General features: G+C 47.0%; 1 protein-coding gene across 2 annotated transcripts in view; it reads right to left on the reverse strand.

Moving 5' to 3' along the window:
• Positions 1-415: 415 nt before the first annotated feature.
• LOC119552178 (epidermal growth factor receptor) overlaps positions 416-16,709 on the reverse strand; it is a 42,547-nt gene continuing 26,253 nt past the window's right edge. The window contains exons 1-5 of one of the 2 annotated variants that reach the window (XM_037862012.1): positions 13,367-14,492; positions 5,600-5,822; positions 4,079-5,253; positions 3,878-4,010; positions 416-3,808 (exon numbers count right to left, since the gene is read on the reverse strand). In XM_037862012.1, the coding sequence (XP_037717940.1) occupies positions 1,360-3,808; positions 3,878-4,010; positions 4,079-5,253; positions 5,600-5,822; positions 13,367-13,664 (4,278 nt within the window). In that variant the 5' untranslated portion in view covers positions 13,665-14,492 and the 3' untranslated portion in view covers positions 416-1,359. Of the gene's footprint in view, positions 3,809-3,877; positions 4,011-4,078; positions 5,254-5,599; positions 5,823-13,366; positions 14,493-16,709 lie in introns of those variants that run through there. The other variant, XM_037862013.1, reaches the window with a different exon arrangement.

Genomic DNA, 16,709 nt, shown 5'->3' on the forward strand with positions numbered 1-16,709 from the left:
AAAAGAGTATTAGTAGGATTTTGTAACGCCGTGAAGGACAGGTTTCCGTACTTCTAAAGAATATTTATTCTTAATTAGAATAGCCGAGTCGATCCAGCCATGTCCTTCCGTTAGTCTGTCAGTTTGGACTTGGATACAATAGTGCTAAAGAGCTGAGACTTGACATGTAGATAAATAGGCTTCAGACAAAGTTCAAGATTGGTGTCCCACTGTAATTTGGACAGGGCAACTGCGTTCGTACATTGTACGTGTGGCGGCAGAGAGCGAGCAGAGCTTTGCCCTCCCTTAATGGGAGTCTGCCGACCGCTAGTATAAGGATGTTGTAATTTTTTTTTAATATTGTACTTATGTGCTCTAGTCTTCTTAAAGTATACTTACCTTTGATTCATATATTTACCACAAAAAAGTAATTTGATTTATTGAAAAATAATTTTTATTTGTGTATATATATTCGCATATATGTAAATAGTCTATTTTAAATTAAATTAACTTATTCAGTAAGCATAACTTGGCAAATCTACACGTGTATATGTGGTACATATATTGTATATTAGAAGAATATATTTGTGTGGATTACTTATGTATCTTTGATCAGTAACATATCGCCTAGGCATTCGCTTACACTCTAGTGTGCCAACAAAGTATTCGAAATCTTTAGGAGATTTGCATCGATCGACGCATGGCACGCTCGGGATTTGATTGTCAAACTTGATATTATCGAATGGGATTTGAAACTAGGCCTAAAATTGCATAAGATCGCTATGTGGCTACACATTGATTAGTTTTTCTACTATTTTTCCTTAATTGTGTGTCGAGTCGTTTGATTTGTTCATCGTGGTTTTGCAAGTCCTTAGGTCGATTCCTTAAAACTATATCACAGTTGGAAACTAGGCGCTACAAGAGACTACGGCTAACTACAAGTACAAGAAGTAATTGACGCCCAAGGGAACTGGACATCTCGGCTTAGCTTAGTGGGCGTCCTCCGGTGGAGCCGATCTGGTTAAGATCTCGATCTCTTCGAGCTTGGCGTGGCGGAGGCGTCTAAGAAATGCACTATCGGTGTTTTTTTCTCGTAATTACATGGATGCTAGAAGCGCAGGACCGCGACGACGATCCCTGCTGACTACTGATTTGTTAGAGGCTAGGATAGAGAAGTCGTATAACATATACACAAAGGGGGACTGGCTAAGTACACTAGAGAGTAATATCGGTAGTAATATACAAATCTATGGGTCGGTCTAGGCTTTGTACAGGCGCACGGGCTTCCATCTAGGATAAAAGCCGGCGATGGCTTCCAAAGGCACTTGGCAAGATTCTCCTCCTCCATTGGCAATCTCTCCTCCCTCGGGGTCTGGAAGTCTAAACCCTCGTCTCCGTGTTGCGGTTCCGATGCAGCGGCTGCAGCTCTCTTTGGGTATCATTGTAGTACTCGTGGTCGGAGCTAGTGGGTTCACTGCCCGGCATGGGAACCTTGACCTCCATGGTGCCCGGTACACCCATCACCGGTATACCGATGGTCTGGGTGGGTATCGGCGCCTCTCCGACTCCCAGTGTCTGCGCATTTAGCAGATACTCCGGATTGTCCACACTGACGGGCACTCCGATGAGATCCATGTAGCCAGCGGCCACGCCCACCGCTGCCATGTTGTTATGATTGGGATTGTTGGTATTATTGTTGTTGTTCGGTCCCGGCTGGCAAGTGGGCATGAGGTAGTCATCCTCATCGACCGGCAGATCCAGCCGCAGATTGCCCACGCCCACTTCCCGGGCACTCGAATCGGTCTCATCGTCGCCGGCACTCGAGTTCTTGTTGCTGGGATCCTTGCAGTAGCGATTCAGCTTGGGTATCTCATCGGTGCAGTCAGTTCGGTGGCTAGGACCAGGTGCCGCCTTTGGTTGCAGGTAGTCATCCGGTTCCACGACTGCCTCAGAGCCATCGGTGGTGGGCGCCAGCTTGCGTATGAGATCCTTCTCATCCTGACTCGTGTAGGCGGGCAGGCGGGTGAACTTATCCCCAGGAATGGCCAGATAGCGACCCGGATCTCTGGCGAACTCCGCGAAGACAGTGGTCAGCTGCTTGAAGGTGGGTCGCATGGCGGCATCCAAGTGCCAGCAGGAGAGCAGGGTGCAGTAAATGTCCAGCGAGCAGATCTCCGGCTGCTCCAGCTTCAAGCCCACTTCGATGAGATCAGGGATATCCTTGGCCGGAATGTTCTCGTGCGGCCGCTGGCCAAAGGTCAGCAGCTCCCAAATGGTCACCCCAAAGGCCCACACATCCGACTTGCTGGTAAAGACTCGGTTGCGGATGCACTCCAGTGCCAGCCACTTGATGGGCATCTTGCCACCGGCCGCCTTGTATTCATTGGAATCGCTGCTCAGCAACTTGGCCAATCCGAAGTCTGTGATCTTCACCAGCGATGGCGTCTGAACCAGGACATTGCGGGCAGCCAAGTCGCGGTGCACCAGTCGCTTCTCCTCTAGATAGGACATACCCTTGGCAATCTGGGTGCTCCAGTTGAGCAGGGCCTTGGAGCCGATTTTGTCCCGGTTATTCCGCACATAGTCCAGCAAGCAGCCGAGCGGCATTAGCTGGGTGATCAACATCATCTGGGAGGACATGCAGACGGCCAGGAGCTTCAGCAGATTCACATGCTCCACGGAGGCCATGATGTAGGCCTCGCGGAGGAACTCCTCGCTGGACTCGGCACCGGTGGACTTAAGCAGTTCCTTGATGGCCACTGGGATCTTAACGTTCTCACCCTCCGGCACCCAAACACCCTTGTACACCCGACCAAAGGCTCCCATTCCGAGGACTCCTCCTTTGCGCAACTCGGCATCCTTAACGATGCGCAGCTTGCATAGGTTGGCTCCGATGTTCGAGGGACGCAGTGGCTCGGAATCCTCGCAGCCTGACAGGGCCATGGTCATCTTGACGGTCTCCTTCTTGGCCTTCTGTTTCTGCCGGCAGATGTAGGTGACCACGCACAGGATGCAGATGGTGGGCACTAGGACAGCCCCGGTGATGATGAAGATCATGTTCACATCCAGATTGGCGGTCATCTTGCTGCTCCGCGGCGGACGGGAGGCGCAGTAGGGTCCAATGTCCGCGAACTGGTAGTTTACATGGCGCATCTCCAGGGGACATTTCGAGGTGCAGTTGAACATCGTGGAGTTGGCATAAGGACCCGTTTCATTCACGTCAAACAGCTTGAAGTTCCGGCAGGCCAGGCAATCGTCGATCCCCGGACCCGTGCAACCATTACACTCCGGATGGCACTGGAAGCACTCCCGCCGCTCCTCATCCGTGTAGTGATCCGCAGGACACTCAGTCTCGCACTGCTCCCGCCGCTTGTAGTGGGTGCATTTGGAGCAGACCTGTTCGTGGTATCCATAGTTGGTGCATAGTTCGCACAGGGGATGGCACTTTCGGCAGACGGCCCTTCCGGCAAGCGGCTTCAGAGATCCCTGCTCCTGCGGATGCACATACTCCCAGAAGTAGCCATCCGGGCACTTGTCGTCCTTCAGCAGGCAGCGCTTCACGGTGGCATCCGTGTTGATGATGGCCAGATTGCAGGTCTTGCAGGCTCCCAAACCGATGGTGTCATTGGGCCCAGTGCATCCATCGCAGGTGGCGTGGCACTCCCGGCAGACTCCGTTGTCATTGTACTTGTTTCCGGGACACTCGGCCACACAGTGCGGCCCGTCCCTCACATGGACGCACTCCTGGCAGTGATCCGCTCCAGCTCCTGTGCACGTCTGGCACTCGGGATGGCACGTCTTGCAGGTCTTATTATCGAACTGAAAGGCACTGTTATAGGGAAAAGAAAATCAGTTAGCTGGTTGGCCTATATATTACCAGGGGTGCTGTGTTACTTACTTGGAGATATTACCGCAGTCGGCGATGCAGGTGCCATTGAAGTTGAAGTTCTTGCAGGTCAGACACTGATCCGTGCCAGCTCCCCAGCAGCCATCCTCGTTGCACTGATCCGAGCAAACGGTTCTGTTTTTCTCTGTATCATAATAAAAGAAATATTAGATATAGAAAGAGCCCAGTTCAAAATTTGCAAAGTTTACTTACCGCATAGATCTGCTCTCAAATTCTCATTGACCCACACCTTCTGCTCGGCATGCACCTGAATGGCTGGCCACCGGATGTTGCCCACATAGCAGAGGTTCCTATTGTGCTGGATGACCACACTGCCGGAGCTAATCTGCTTCAAACTGCGCATCTCCAGGCTGTACAAAGAGGACTTTACGATCGCCAGGGCGGCAAACATGCTTTCCATCAGCTGGCGACCGTGGATGATCTCCAGGTTGCGAAAGTACGAGAGATTCCGGAAGTCCGGGTGGGTGCCCTCGATGTTCAGATAGCCAGTGATCTCCTTAACGGTGGAGAAGACCTCCAGTCGCTCGGGATCCAGGGGAATGTAGCGTGGCCCCATAGTGTAGTTGGGATAGACATCCTGGAAGCCCGAGAAGGTCTGATCCAAGATGCGGATGTTTCCATCGATCACCGTGCAATTCCGGAAGGAGTCGATGTTTCCAGCATGTAGGACTGTAACACCTGGACAGGTTTTGGGACAGGGTCCATTGCAGGGCACACACTCGCTGTTCTTGTCCATCTTGTCGGGGGGACAGCTCCTGACACAGGCGCCATTGTCGCGCAGGAGGTGACCGGGACACTCCTTCACACAGGTGGCTCCATACGCGTACTTGCCATCCGGATTGGCCTCCAGGACATAGGTGGTGGGGTTGTACTTCCTCATGGGCGGGCATTCCTCCTTGCAGACGCCCTCGTCGAAAAAGTTCTTGCACGCAATGCAGTCCTTCTGCGTGGGTCCATTGCATCCGCCGGCGCAGAAGAGGTGGCAGCATTCCCGCGGCTTGGGTCCGTAGCATCGACCTCCGGCACACTGGGGTGAACAGGTCAGCTTGCTGAACTTCTGGCAGTTGTGGGGACCCTCGCCCCAGCAACCATGGGCACAGCTCTCGTGGCATTTGGGGCACTCGCGTTCGGGAGCCGTGAAGTTGTACTTGTAGTACGCATCCTTGCCATTGGACACTATCTCCGGCCACTGGATTGTCCGCATGTGGCAGAGGTTGTAGTTGTTGTAGAAGCCCACCTGGCCATTAAGGACGTCACGCAAATCGGGAACCTCCAGGGTGTACATCTTGGAATAGGTGACGAAGAAGGCGTACTTCTCCTCCTCCACGGTCAAACTGAACAGCGTACGGCCGCGAATGATTTGCAATCTAAAAATGGGAATTATTATTAGTTAATATTACTATTTATTTATAAAGTCCAACGCTGAACCCTTATATTTTTTAGCTATTTAATAATTAAAGCCTTAATTTGGTTATGGCCTTACTGAATTTTTTTAAGAGAAAAAAGGGCTTACAGCCTAACAACATTCTTTGAATTTATATCTATAATAAAAAAAATAGACAGAATCTCATAATTTTTTAAAAGAAATCTAATAAGTTTGTGAAAATCCAGGCATAAGGCCTTTAAAAATGTAGGATTGGGATAACTTTACTTCTAACATATCTCAGTGTAAAATGAAATAACCAATATATACTACATAGGGAACCAACTTACTTTGGAAACACCACTTTCTTGACGTCCACATGGCTGATCAGTATGTAGCCGGTGACCTCCCGAATGTTGTCCAGGAAGCTCAGGTTCAAGTTCTCGTTGGGCAGCCAAGTGAGCTCCAGGTTGCCATCCACGTACGTGCAGTTTGTGTACCGATCCCTGAGGTTCCGGTAATGATGCTCCTTGTTCGAGGGCACCGACAACCGGGATTTGGTGCCGATGCAGACTGCAAAGAGAGTTGACAAAAGGGAAATCGTTGTAATACTGTGGGTGTTCATGCGGGCTAATGGGTTTGTTGGTTGATTTCTTCGATTCGGCTGACCCTAAACTGTCCAATTATACACAGCCCACCAGGTAGGTGGTAGGTAGGTGTTGATGTTGATATTGACGTATGCCTGGGCAGGTTGGGGAAATTAATTTGGGTTCGAAGTTTGGATCGTAAACGGAAATAGCTTTGCCCGGCTGTTTGTTGGCTCGGAAGCTGTAAAATGAGGTAGAAACCGAAACAAAACCAGTGGGCGCGAGACACTCAGTGCCAGTTGGCGTTTTTAATAATTAGCAGCCCACGCAGTCTCGCTTCTCATCCCAGACGGCCTCTTATCATTAGTCAGCGACCTGTTTTGGCCGATCTCATAGTCGCGCAGTCGCGCATCTTCGGCGACAACTTCATTGATTTGCATCCGATAGATACAATTTCATATGCCGAGATTCTTATGAAAAGGGCCATGTGGGCTGGCCCGTGTGGGTCGAAAAAAGTGTGCCATGTGTCAGTGGTTCGAGTTGGAGTGGTGGAGCTAGACACCCACCTATAAGAAAGGGCAGAGTAGCCCAACCCACGGAGCAGAGCACCCAACTAATTATCCACAAAATGGCCGCTCCTACCAGCCCCAACTTTATCGATTTCCTTCGAACAAATATCCCATAATTATGAAGAGGAACGAACCAAAGACAGAAATATTTCTGTCGCCAGAAAACGAGAGAAATTCCTTTGGCGATGGGAAGAAAAAGTTAAATGCCCCCAGATATGCGTCCCATGCATTCCGCCAAAGAAGGAGATGGAGGAGGAGCTGGAGGAGCTGGAGGAGCAGCAGGAGATGTGGATGCGAAGGTGAGGCCACGACTGGGACCTCGACTTTGTCGCTGGACACTGATCAAAAGCGGCTGCAGCAATCGAAGCGCAAAAATTTTCGTACAAATTCTTGAGCTTTGTTTCTGGCCGTTCTTTTTTTTTACTTTTTGTTTGTTTTATTTTTTTTTTGGTCGAGGCTGCCGCTGGGCAGCATCATCAGTCGCCTTCATTTCTCATGCCGAACGAAGCCGACATCACGAAACCCTTTTCAAGACTCTCGACTCCTCGACTGGGCTTTATCGCGCACAATTTATCAGCCAGGTTTTTCATGTTCGAGGCCTGAAACCTAAGCCACGACGCGACGGCCGTGGAGATGGAGATTCCCTGCCAGGCAAACGCTTCAACTCGGGTTTCTTGCGAATCGAGCGTGGCGGGGCATTTGCGATTTTTCTTCTTGGCCAGCGCGACACGCCCGCCGCCTCGGCAGGCTCGGCTCACAAAAAGGCTAATTTGTAATCCTTAGGCTAAGGCTAAGTGTGGCAACATTAATGAGTGGCCGTTGACGGGGACGGGGATGGGGTCTCGGCCTCTCCGTCAGTCGCCGCACAGCACAGCACAAATCAAAGTCATAATTCATGATGTGCTCATTAAAACAAAAGACTTAGGCAACGAACTTCAGCGCCGAGATTAATCAACCAATACAAGCGCAGACGCAAACGCAGACTCTGGAAAATCGCTGTATTTGCTGTATTTGTTTATCGATCTGTATGCCAAGCCATCAACACACACGACTCCAAACGCCCTTCAATCCCCCCTCTGGCCATTCATCAGACATACTGATTAATAGGCAACCGCATTCCGGACTTTACTTTGCTGACTTTCTAAATATTGTTTTTGTTTTCCAGCTGCTGTGTTTGCCTTTTCTTCGAAGATGGAAATGCCTAGAAGAAAGCCAAGAGACTGCATAATCGATTCTTTCGGTTTTCCATCGGCAATTTGACTTTTGGACCCCAAGTTTTCCACCGATTCTGGCCTAGACGCAAAGCGTTCTTGACGTTCCCCTCGGGTCCCCGATCCCCCGATCCCCAGATCCCTCAATACCCGACTTTATCGCTGCAACAGACCCGACTCGCTCAGCCGGTTCTGCGCACTTAACAGTTTTTGTTGCTCACGTTTGTAGCGCTCTCGGCGCTCTTTACCTTCCCTTACCTGTATCTGTATCTGTGTTTTCATTTCGTGGAAAAGATTTTTAACTCATGGCCCGAAACCGAAACCAAAGCCAAAAAACAAAAACAAAGCCCAGAGACCCCAGATGGCTGGCAACATTTTTGTGTACCCTCGCCCGGGGGCAATGCGAAGAACAAGAATTGTGTAGATTTTGTTGTAATATAACAAAAGATTTAAAAGGGCATTAGGCAGGGGCTTTGTTTTCTCAGAGTTTAGATTTAGAGCTATGCGATCGAATGGTTGGTTATCCCCAATTCGATCAAATTATCGGCCAATGTCTGCCCGTTAATGCCGCTGGCGTTCACTGAGTTTGGAGATACTTTTGATGAACAAGTAAAGTACATTGATTTGATCCGCGTTGTGTCGCTGGTGAAAGTTTCGATCGGGCGCCATATGCAGATATTCAGATGTGCAGCTGCCCGGATCGCAAGGTGTCATAGATTAACGTCCGACGGCGACTGCAATGCGATTGGTACGGTACGGTAAGCTCCCCCCCCCCCCCCCTCTTTAAACTCAACTCCCCATAAATAATTCATAACTGTTTTGCGACAATTTCAGTCCACGGCGGCTCGGCACGCGCCTATTTTACAATGAAATTGTGTAAAAGTGCTTAATAAATTCATTTGTGCGGCCATTAAAAACACGCAGCTCATTAGGGGAGGGGGGCTTGGTTTACCACCGGATTGGAGCCACAGCCAGAGTCTCCAGTGCCCGACGCTTACGTGCGCGGATTTTGCAATTTTCCTCTCTCTCCGCGGGTTTAACTGATTTCTTTCCTTCTGATTTTTATTTCGCTTTGGCAGAATGCTGTTGCGGCAACTTTCTTTCGTGTTGACTGCTTTTGCAGCGGTGCTGTTCTATGCTCGCATCGTGGCGTCACGAAGGCGAAGGCAAATAAGCGCAACTGCAGCGGGTGGTGGGATGTTTTCAGAGGGGCGGGGAAAGGGAACAGGGGCCAGGAAATCTTAGCCAGAAAACGCTTCAAGCCAGGCGCATCTTCAGCTTGGCCTGGCATAACAAATTTGCAGGCAGCAGCACCAACAACAAAGCACCGACAATCGAATGTCCTCGGTTGCGAAAAGGGCACTGCCAAAAAATAAACCTCTTAAAAGGAACTTGCAAGGAATTTAAATATTCCATATTTTCCTTACTAGAATGGAAAACCTATCGAAACCTCCAAATAATATACGAGTATTATTTAAACAATGTTATATTAAAACATATTTATTTTAATATTGACCCAACACATTCTAGAATATACAGAATGATATACAGTTGTTTAAATAAGTATAACCATTGATAGCCTTAAAATTGTATTGTTCTTTAATATCTTGTTATTATAATAGACTTGGCTGTATATGCTGACATAATTTAAACACTTTGTAATATATTTTTTTTTAGACTTTGTACTAAAGATTGTTTGGAACATATGAAAAAAATGTTTGTAGTATCATAATATCAAATATTATGATAGATGACCTTTTTGAGAACCAAAAAAAAATCAGTAGATATAAACTACTAGAACTGCGTATTAAGGGAAAATGTTACGATAACCCCTATTTCTCCCAGTGTCTGACCGAAGGCAAATCAGGCAACGGCCACGAAACGAAATGAAAAGAAGATGCAGCAACAAGAGGCACAAAAAAAGGCCTCTTGGCTGGAGATGATGGTGATGGTGATGCCTTGTGGCGGCTCATCTGGCTGGTTTTCCTCAGAGCCCCTCCCCTGATCCTCGATCCCCGACCCCCGGTCTCCGATCCTCAAGATCGCCATGATCAGCATCTTCTGCTTTCGGGTTTTCGTGTTCGAAGCGCGTTCATTTTGTTTCGAACAACAATTGGGCGCAGGTCGTGAGGCACGACAGTAAAACAGCAAAACAGCAAAACAGCAAGCGCAACAGCAATGCCTGGATTAGATAAGCTTATTGTTTTCGCCGTGGCCAGTACTCTTTGTTCTGGAACCCCAATCCCCAACAGCCAACATCCAATCCCCGAACCCCTTAATCATCATCAAAAGCCCCCAACTGGGCTGAGCTGCAGCTTTTGGCCACAGCTTTGGACTTGGCTTAATGAGCACGCCCTGGCGCCATTTTTGGTCTGCTGCCTGGCTTTGAATTTTCGCATTCGCAACTATTTTTAGGCATAGAACGGCCCGAGAGCGAGACGGAAAAGAAAATCGGGGAGAGGTCTCAGAAGCGATCTCGGCAACGGCAGCAATTCGTGGGCAGAGGACCGACAACCTCGGCTTTAACTCTGGTTTTCGAAATCGAACGCCCACATGCGGAAAAAATAGGCAAAGAAAAAAGGCGGAGGCAGAAAGTCAAGCGAACTGCAGTCAAAAGTTCAAAATAGTCAGCACGGAAAAAAATATGCCCTACTTCTTAGTGATAATTGCATGGTATATAAATATGATATTATTATATATATATATATTAAATTTAGTTTAGTAAAATATCACTTATTATATGCAATGCAACATATATGATATCATGGTTTTACAGATATCACAAATAGTCATATATCCTTAATATATGATATATTCCAATAATTTGGGCATAACTCTTGTATATTTTATAACTCATACAATCTTTTTTCCTGTGCAGCCCAGGAAAAGTGTCTCTGGGTCCAGGAAAACCAAACAAATGTGCCCAGAGAGCCGAGCTCTTTGGAACAATCAACAAGTGAGCGACAGACTGCGCAATCGCAGCAGCCCGAGATGCTCTTTCTTTATGTTTTTCCATTTTTCTGACGCTCTCCTCTCTCGCGGAGGTGTGTGTATCTGTGTGGGTTTTAGAAAACCAGTATTTCGACTCGGGCTCAAAATTGCTGGAAGTAGTTGAACAGCTAAAAGTAAATGCAACGCTAATGCATCAACGACTGCGGCAGGCCAGGCCTTAAAGTTCAGCATTGGCTGAAAGCCAAGCTCTGGCCATTTCGCAGTTCAATTTGGCCATTATTTCTTTGATATGATGGCTTAATCAGAAATATGGTGGAAAAATGCAAAGCGCACACAGATACGCACACACACGGGCGCAGGCAGCGCGTGCCTGTCGCCGTAATTAGCTGGAAAATAGAAAATGGGGGCTCTCGGGGGGCTGGGGATCGGATTGGGATGCTGGTTGGACTCGGACTTGGGCTCACGAAGCCATCGCAGCAAAGCGCACTATGGAATGCGGTTTTTCAAGCGCTAGCACGCACACTCAAACTGTGTGTGTGTGTGTGTTGGTGTGTATCTATGCGGGGGGAGATTTGAGATCCAAAATCTAGAAGGAATGGTTAACTATTTACGAGGATTTCCTTGGGAACTTCAAGAACAAACTAAAAGAAATTGGGGAAGCCCACATCTATAAAAGTTCGTAACTATTAGATACTCCTGTGGATTGTTAAGTCAGTAAATATTTTATTCTAAAAACATTTATGTACTTTCTATAAAAAATTACCATTTTTAAATAATGTTATTTTCCATGCATATAAAGAGGTACTTTTCAATACAAAATAATAACAAACAAGTATAGATTCGAGCGAAATATGAATGATGAAAATGATAATATTAGGTACAACAAATGTAAAATTCTACGAAAAATATTGATAAGTTAATCTAAAGTTATACTACGAATTCGCATGAATAAAGAAATGAATGACGGTTAACTGCCAGTGAGTGCAGTGTTTCGAGCTATAAAGACGTCAACAACAATTGCGAGTTATTCAAGTTTCTCAACCCCCTCTATGATTTTTGTTTAACGGTTTCGATTCGCCTGCACGTGCAGGCTTTTCTCTAGCATTTATTTGCATATTTACCGCAGCTGTGCTTATTTATGGTCATAAAGAAAAAAAAATGAAACAGTAACGACGAGCAAACAACTCGAACAATTTCTGCGAAAAAGGGCATTGTGACAACGATCGTCTGGGTGAAAAAAGGGTAACTTCCATGGCGATTATCGGCTCAGAGGCAGGAATCTTTATCGGCTGGCATAACCCGCTTATCTAGCCATATATCCGCATATCCGGCTATGTGGCAGTTGTCCTCCATTAGCATAGACCCCTTGGCCAAAGTTTTCCTATCAATATTTGCACAGTTGCTGGCGCACAAAGCGCTCATACAGTTATTAATTTGCAGCTACAAGATCACTGAATACTGGATATCGACGGGCCGCGTATATTCGCCTCCCTTTTTTTAATTTTTTACATTTTTGTTTGCCCGCCAAATACAAACATTTGCCTCAAAGTATTGTGCAAACAGACACGGCCAGATACGCAGTGCTGTTCATTCAATTATGGCCAAATGGTTAGTCAAACAGCCAGCCTGGCCGAAAGTTCCAGTAGCGCGAATACAATTTTTTATTAATTTCCCAACGCCCAACAGCCGAACCCCACAGCAAAGAAAACCTCGAGAATTGCGGAGTCAACAAATTGAGTCGCCATTTTAGCTGGAAATTGTGTCGCTAGTTGTGTGTTGTTGCTGCAACTGCAATTGCTGCTGATGCAGAGAAAAGGGCACGCAGACGGCGGGAAAAGTCGAGCGATTTGAACACCAACTAACTACGCGTTACCTTGTACATTTGACATTACGAAATGCACAACGAAATGCTCTCCTTGGCTAATCAGTGTGTTCTGGTTCTGGTTCTGGTATTCTGGGTATGTTTGCCATCATATCTGATGGCGAGGTGTGGGGGAACTCGAAACAGGGGCGATAGTGCACACAAGACTCTTTGACTAAGCCAGCGCCAAGTCAAGAGGTGAGGCACAGGGCAGGTGAGACCAGCGCAAAGGGCAGGTAACAAGTAGGGGAAAGTGCCCTTATGACTAGGCGATACCCTGGCGTATACTTGATATTTTGTAAAGCAAAGAAACTACTACTTAAAACAAAAGATAACCTAGCAGTGCTAGGATGTGAGTAAATAAATAAGATACCACTAATAATAAAGCTAATTTAAAGCTTTTTAAAAATGTAAATCAGAGAAAAATTACTATTTTCAATTAAGAAAATTACTATCTTAAAAGCCCGCATTCCTAAGTAACAACCAGCAATTTTATCAAAAATTTTGCTTTCTGATAGACGTAGATAAATAAAAAATATTTTGTATATTAAAAGATATTCCTTTCCGTTCTCGATATTGCACAACCACCCCTAAGTAACTAACATTGGCAGGGTAACGATAAGACCTAATAATACGAAATGCAGCCGAAAACGTAGCTATATATAAAGTGCAGCATGAGGGGCAAACAAAACCAAAACAAGAGTCCACTGGCGATAAGATAACCGACAGCATATCGCCGGAACGAAACTGAAACCCCCCAAAAAAAAAACGGTGGAAACTCTGGAGTTAAACTGATTCGGTGGCCATACATATATGGGTTGACTTGGCTTTTCCGGATGATATATGGGCGGGCAGGCAGATGATCTAACCAAACACATTGTGATAGATGGGCGCAGTCTTGAAGAAGATGGATAGATCCTGGCGGTGGAAGACTTACTTTTCCCCTTGACGAACTCGTTCTTGTTCTGATCCTCCAGAATGGTGGGAATCGATCCGTTGGCTCCCAGAGCGAAATGGGAATTGCTCCTCTGCCGATTTCTGTCCGCATTGCTGCGATAGAGGAATCGATCCCGATCCCGATCCCGATCCCGATCGATGTCCTGATGACGCTGGCGATTGTTCTGGCGGGAGTAGCGATCCCGGGCGATCGCCGAGGCGGGCCAAATGCAGATGCAGTGGGCCAGGAGGAGCAGCAAAAGGGGGAGGCAAAGGCCGTTGCGCCGACGCAGCAGCATTGTGGGTGGTGGGTGGTACAGTGGGATGAATCAAGCCCTGTTCCAAGCAATAACCCCTGACGTCATAGGGGTTATTTTTTTTAAATTTGTTTTTTCTTGAACTTGCGGTTTACTTTCGGCTCTTTTTTTGCTTGCTCAGCTTTGCGTGCCAAAGATACAGCTTTTTATATAAATTTTATTTCGACTCTTTCACTGCGTTTGCTTTTGTTGTTGTTGTATTTAAGCTGTTGTCGTTGCAATTTGCCACTGTATGGGTGTTTACATTTCACTGTGTGTGCGTGTGTGTGTGTGTGTGTATTTTCGAGTGGGTCTTTCAACGCCTGAACGTGTGTGTGTGTGTTTATAGGAACCAGTTTCACATTACGAGCCACAAGAGTTGTCCGAAGGCTTTTATATATATATTTTGTTATTTTTCAGATGTATTTTTCAGCTTCTTTTATTATTTTTTGTCCGCAGACTTCGATTTTTGAGGTTAGGAAGGGGCGCGCAGGCGCAGGCGCAACTTTAATTGCCCTAAGCAATTGTTTTTGCCTTGCCCCCACAGCCTTTAATTTGCACAAAAACACACTTGGCCATCTTGCGCACTTTCGAGCCACTGCAGAATGACCCGGCTGCCAATTAGCAGGGAAATCACAAAAATACGTTTAGTATTGGCCAAAGGCACTTGCTCTACACCCCGGTTCGACTTGGGATTTTTACGGATTTCTGCGATTTCTCGGTATTTCGATTAGCACGATCGTCGAATTAGCAATCGCCGCGATCGAGAGCAAAGATATAGCAGAGGATTCGAACTCGGACTGTCCGCACGGAGCGATTCGCGTCTGCGCAGCAACAAGTTGTATTCGAGACTGAAACCAAAAGCGAAGCCAAAGCCGCAGCTCTCTCGCTCTCTCTCTCTCTCCTCTCACCCAATCCGTATCTCACAATCTCTTTTCTCGGCGAAGAGACCCAACTCACAGGTAAAAATAAAGGTGAGCAGCGAAATCTCAAGCGCAGATCAGGTCAAAATAAAAGCAAAGCCAGCCATACAGCAAATACAACAATAGAGCACAGCTGCACACCGCTCTCGCCCTGTCCCACTCGCACCGACAGCGGGGCATCTACATCCACAGGTAATCGTAAGCGTAGCAGCGTTTTAAAAAGTCAGCGTAATACGAAATGAGGCGGAGAGATACATTGGGTAATCCGCCCTGACCACCGAATGCTCTACGAAAACACTTGGCATAACCCATCAGAATTGAATATTAATGATCGAGAATCGAGAATACCAACTTAAGATGGTACACATTAAGATACCCCTAACTTAGAAAATATTTGTATAACAATCCTGTGGAGGCATGTAATTTTAACCATTTTGTTATTGAAAACACAAATTCTCAATTGTAATTTTAAGACTATAGTAACGATCTCTCTTATTACTATAGGTAAGTACTTCATAATCAGTCTTCTGATTTTTCCTCCCCCAAAATACCAAATAGCAGTAAGGGCAAAATACCAATTCGGGGATAATCCGGCAGCATCTTAACTCCGACAGCTGGGATAGGGCATTTAAGATTCGCATCGATTGCAGGTCGCTCTCACAGGTAAGATCTTGTGTATATCCCAATTTTTCTTGGCACTATTGTTGTTGCTGGAGGTTCTGCTGTCTAGTGTCGCCTGTTGTTGTTGCAGTCGAAATGCGGCGAATTCGAAAACGCTCAGGTAAAACGATCGCCGCTCTCTCACCTGGCTGTACATACTTAAGTGTGTGTGGGCAATGCTGCCATATAAGCACACAACATCTCGGCATTTGTATCTGTATCTGTAACTGGGCCCGCATCTGTATCTGTGAGCTGAGCCTGCGTGGGCCATGGATTGTCTTTTGGCAAAAAGATTTCTGTTCGAGCGATGTCAACATTGTTAGGGCAGATCCAAGATCTCGGTGGCCTCTCTTCACCTGTTCCCAGCCCACAAGAAATCGGGGTTTTTACGCCTGCGCCATGTGCGCTGCGGGAAAGGAATCGGCATTGCGATTGGGATTGGGCCAAAAGGACACTGTTGCGGCAGGTAAAACCGAACCGTTTTGACCTCTCCACTTTGGCATAACTCAAAAAACAAATGCCGGGGACAAAAGGTGCACTTGGAAAAGCGCAACCAACTCGCCGTGCCGTATTCGAATCTCGAGTCCCACGCTGCGACTCTCGAGAGGCGTTGCATTGTCTCGATCGGCGCTTTGTTTCAGAGCATGAAAATACATTTAAATTGAAAAGCGTTTCCAAGAGTTTTCGTAGGGGGAAAGCGCCGCTCCGATCTCCTGCGATTGGCAGCCATAATCAAACATATTAATAGCCGTCTTGCGAGCAGACCTCAATCAAAGGCCAGTGCTGGCCCAACCCGTACAGAATCATCTGTCAAAATCGAAGAGCATGCAACTGACAGCCGAACATCGAGTTGAGAACGATCCGAGAACTCTGAAAACACTTCAGGCCACTCCACAACTCCACCACTCCACTCCCCAGATCCACAGGTAAACGACGCTCGAAAGGTGTAAGATACGATGGCGAGACGCCGAGATGCCCCGACCCACACTCATAAACATTTGATGAAGCGTACAAAATGCCATGCGAAGAGAAATGTTTTTTAACTCCCCCACTCCAGTGCAGCACTCCATCTGTCTATGATCTCCTCTGCTTTTCCCATCCCGAATTCAAAAGAAAGCCTCGAGAACCAGACCCTTGATGTGATTCCTGGCCGCTCTACAGGTTGTCGGAATCATTGGGACCATCGTGATCATCACCATCGATGTCTGGAAGTCGGAGAATCGGAGTCGAGGCGTTACTTTCAAGTGCCACGCAGATTAAGAGTAACAAAAGATCGGCTCAGGAGGCGCTCAAGTGTCTCAGGCCGAGTAGGGATGCTCCAGCCCATAGGGCGCAACAAATTCGTTGCATTATGAAGTGTTGCACATTGGCACATGGTGCTCAGCAGTGGGAAAACATAAATACATACCTACAGAATATATAAACAGGCCTTAGTATTCGATTTTTTGCGAATACTTGATTGAGA

This window comes from Drosophila subpulchrella, chromosome 2R (genome assembly GCF_014743375.2).
Source record: "Drosophila subpulchrella strain 33 F10 #4 breed RU33 chromosome 2R, RU_Dsub_v1.1 Primary Assembly, whole genome shotgun sequence".
In the NCBI taxonomy this organism is placed as follows: Eukaryota; Metazoa; Arthropoda; class Insecta; order Diptera; family Drosophilidae; genus Drosophila; species Drosophila subpulchrella.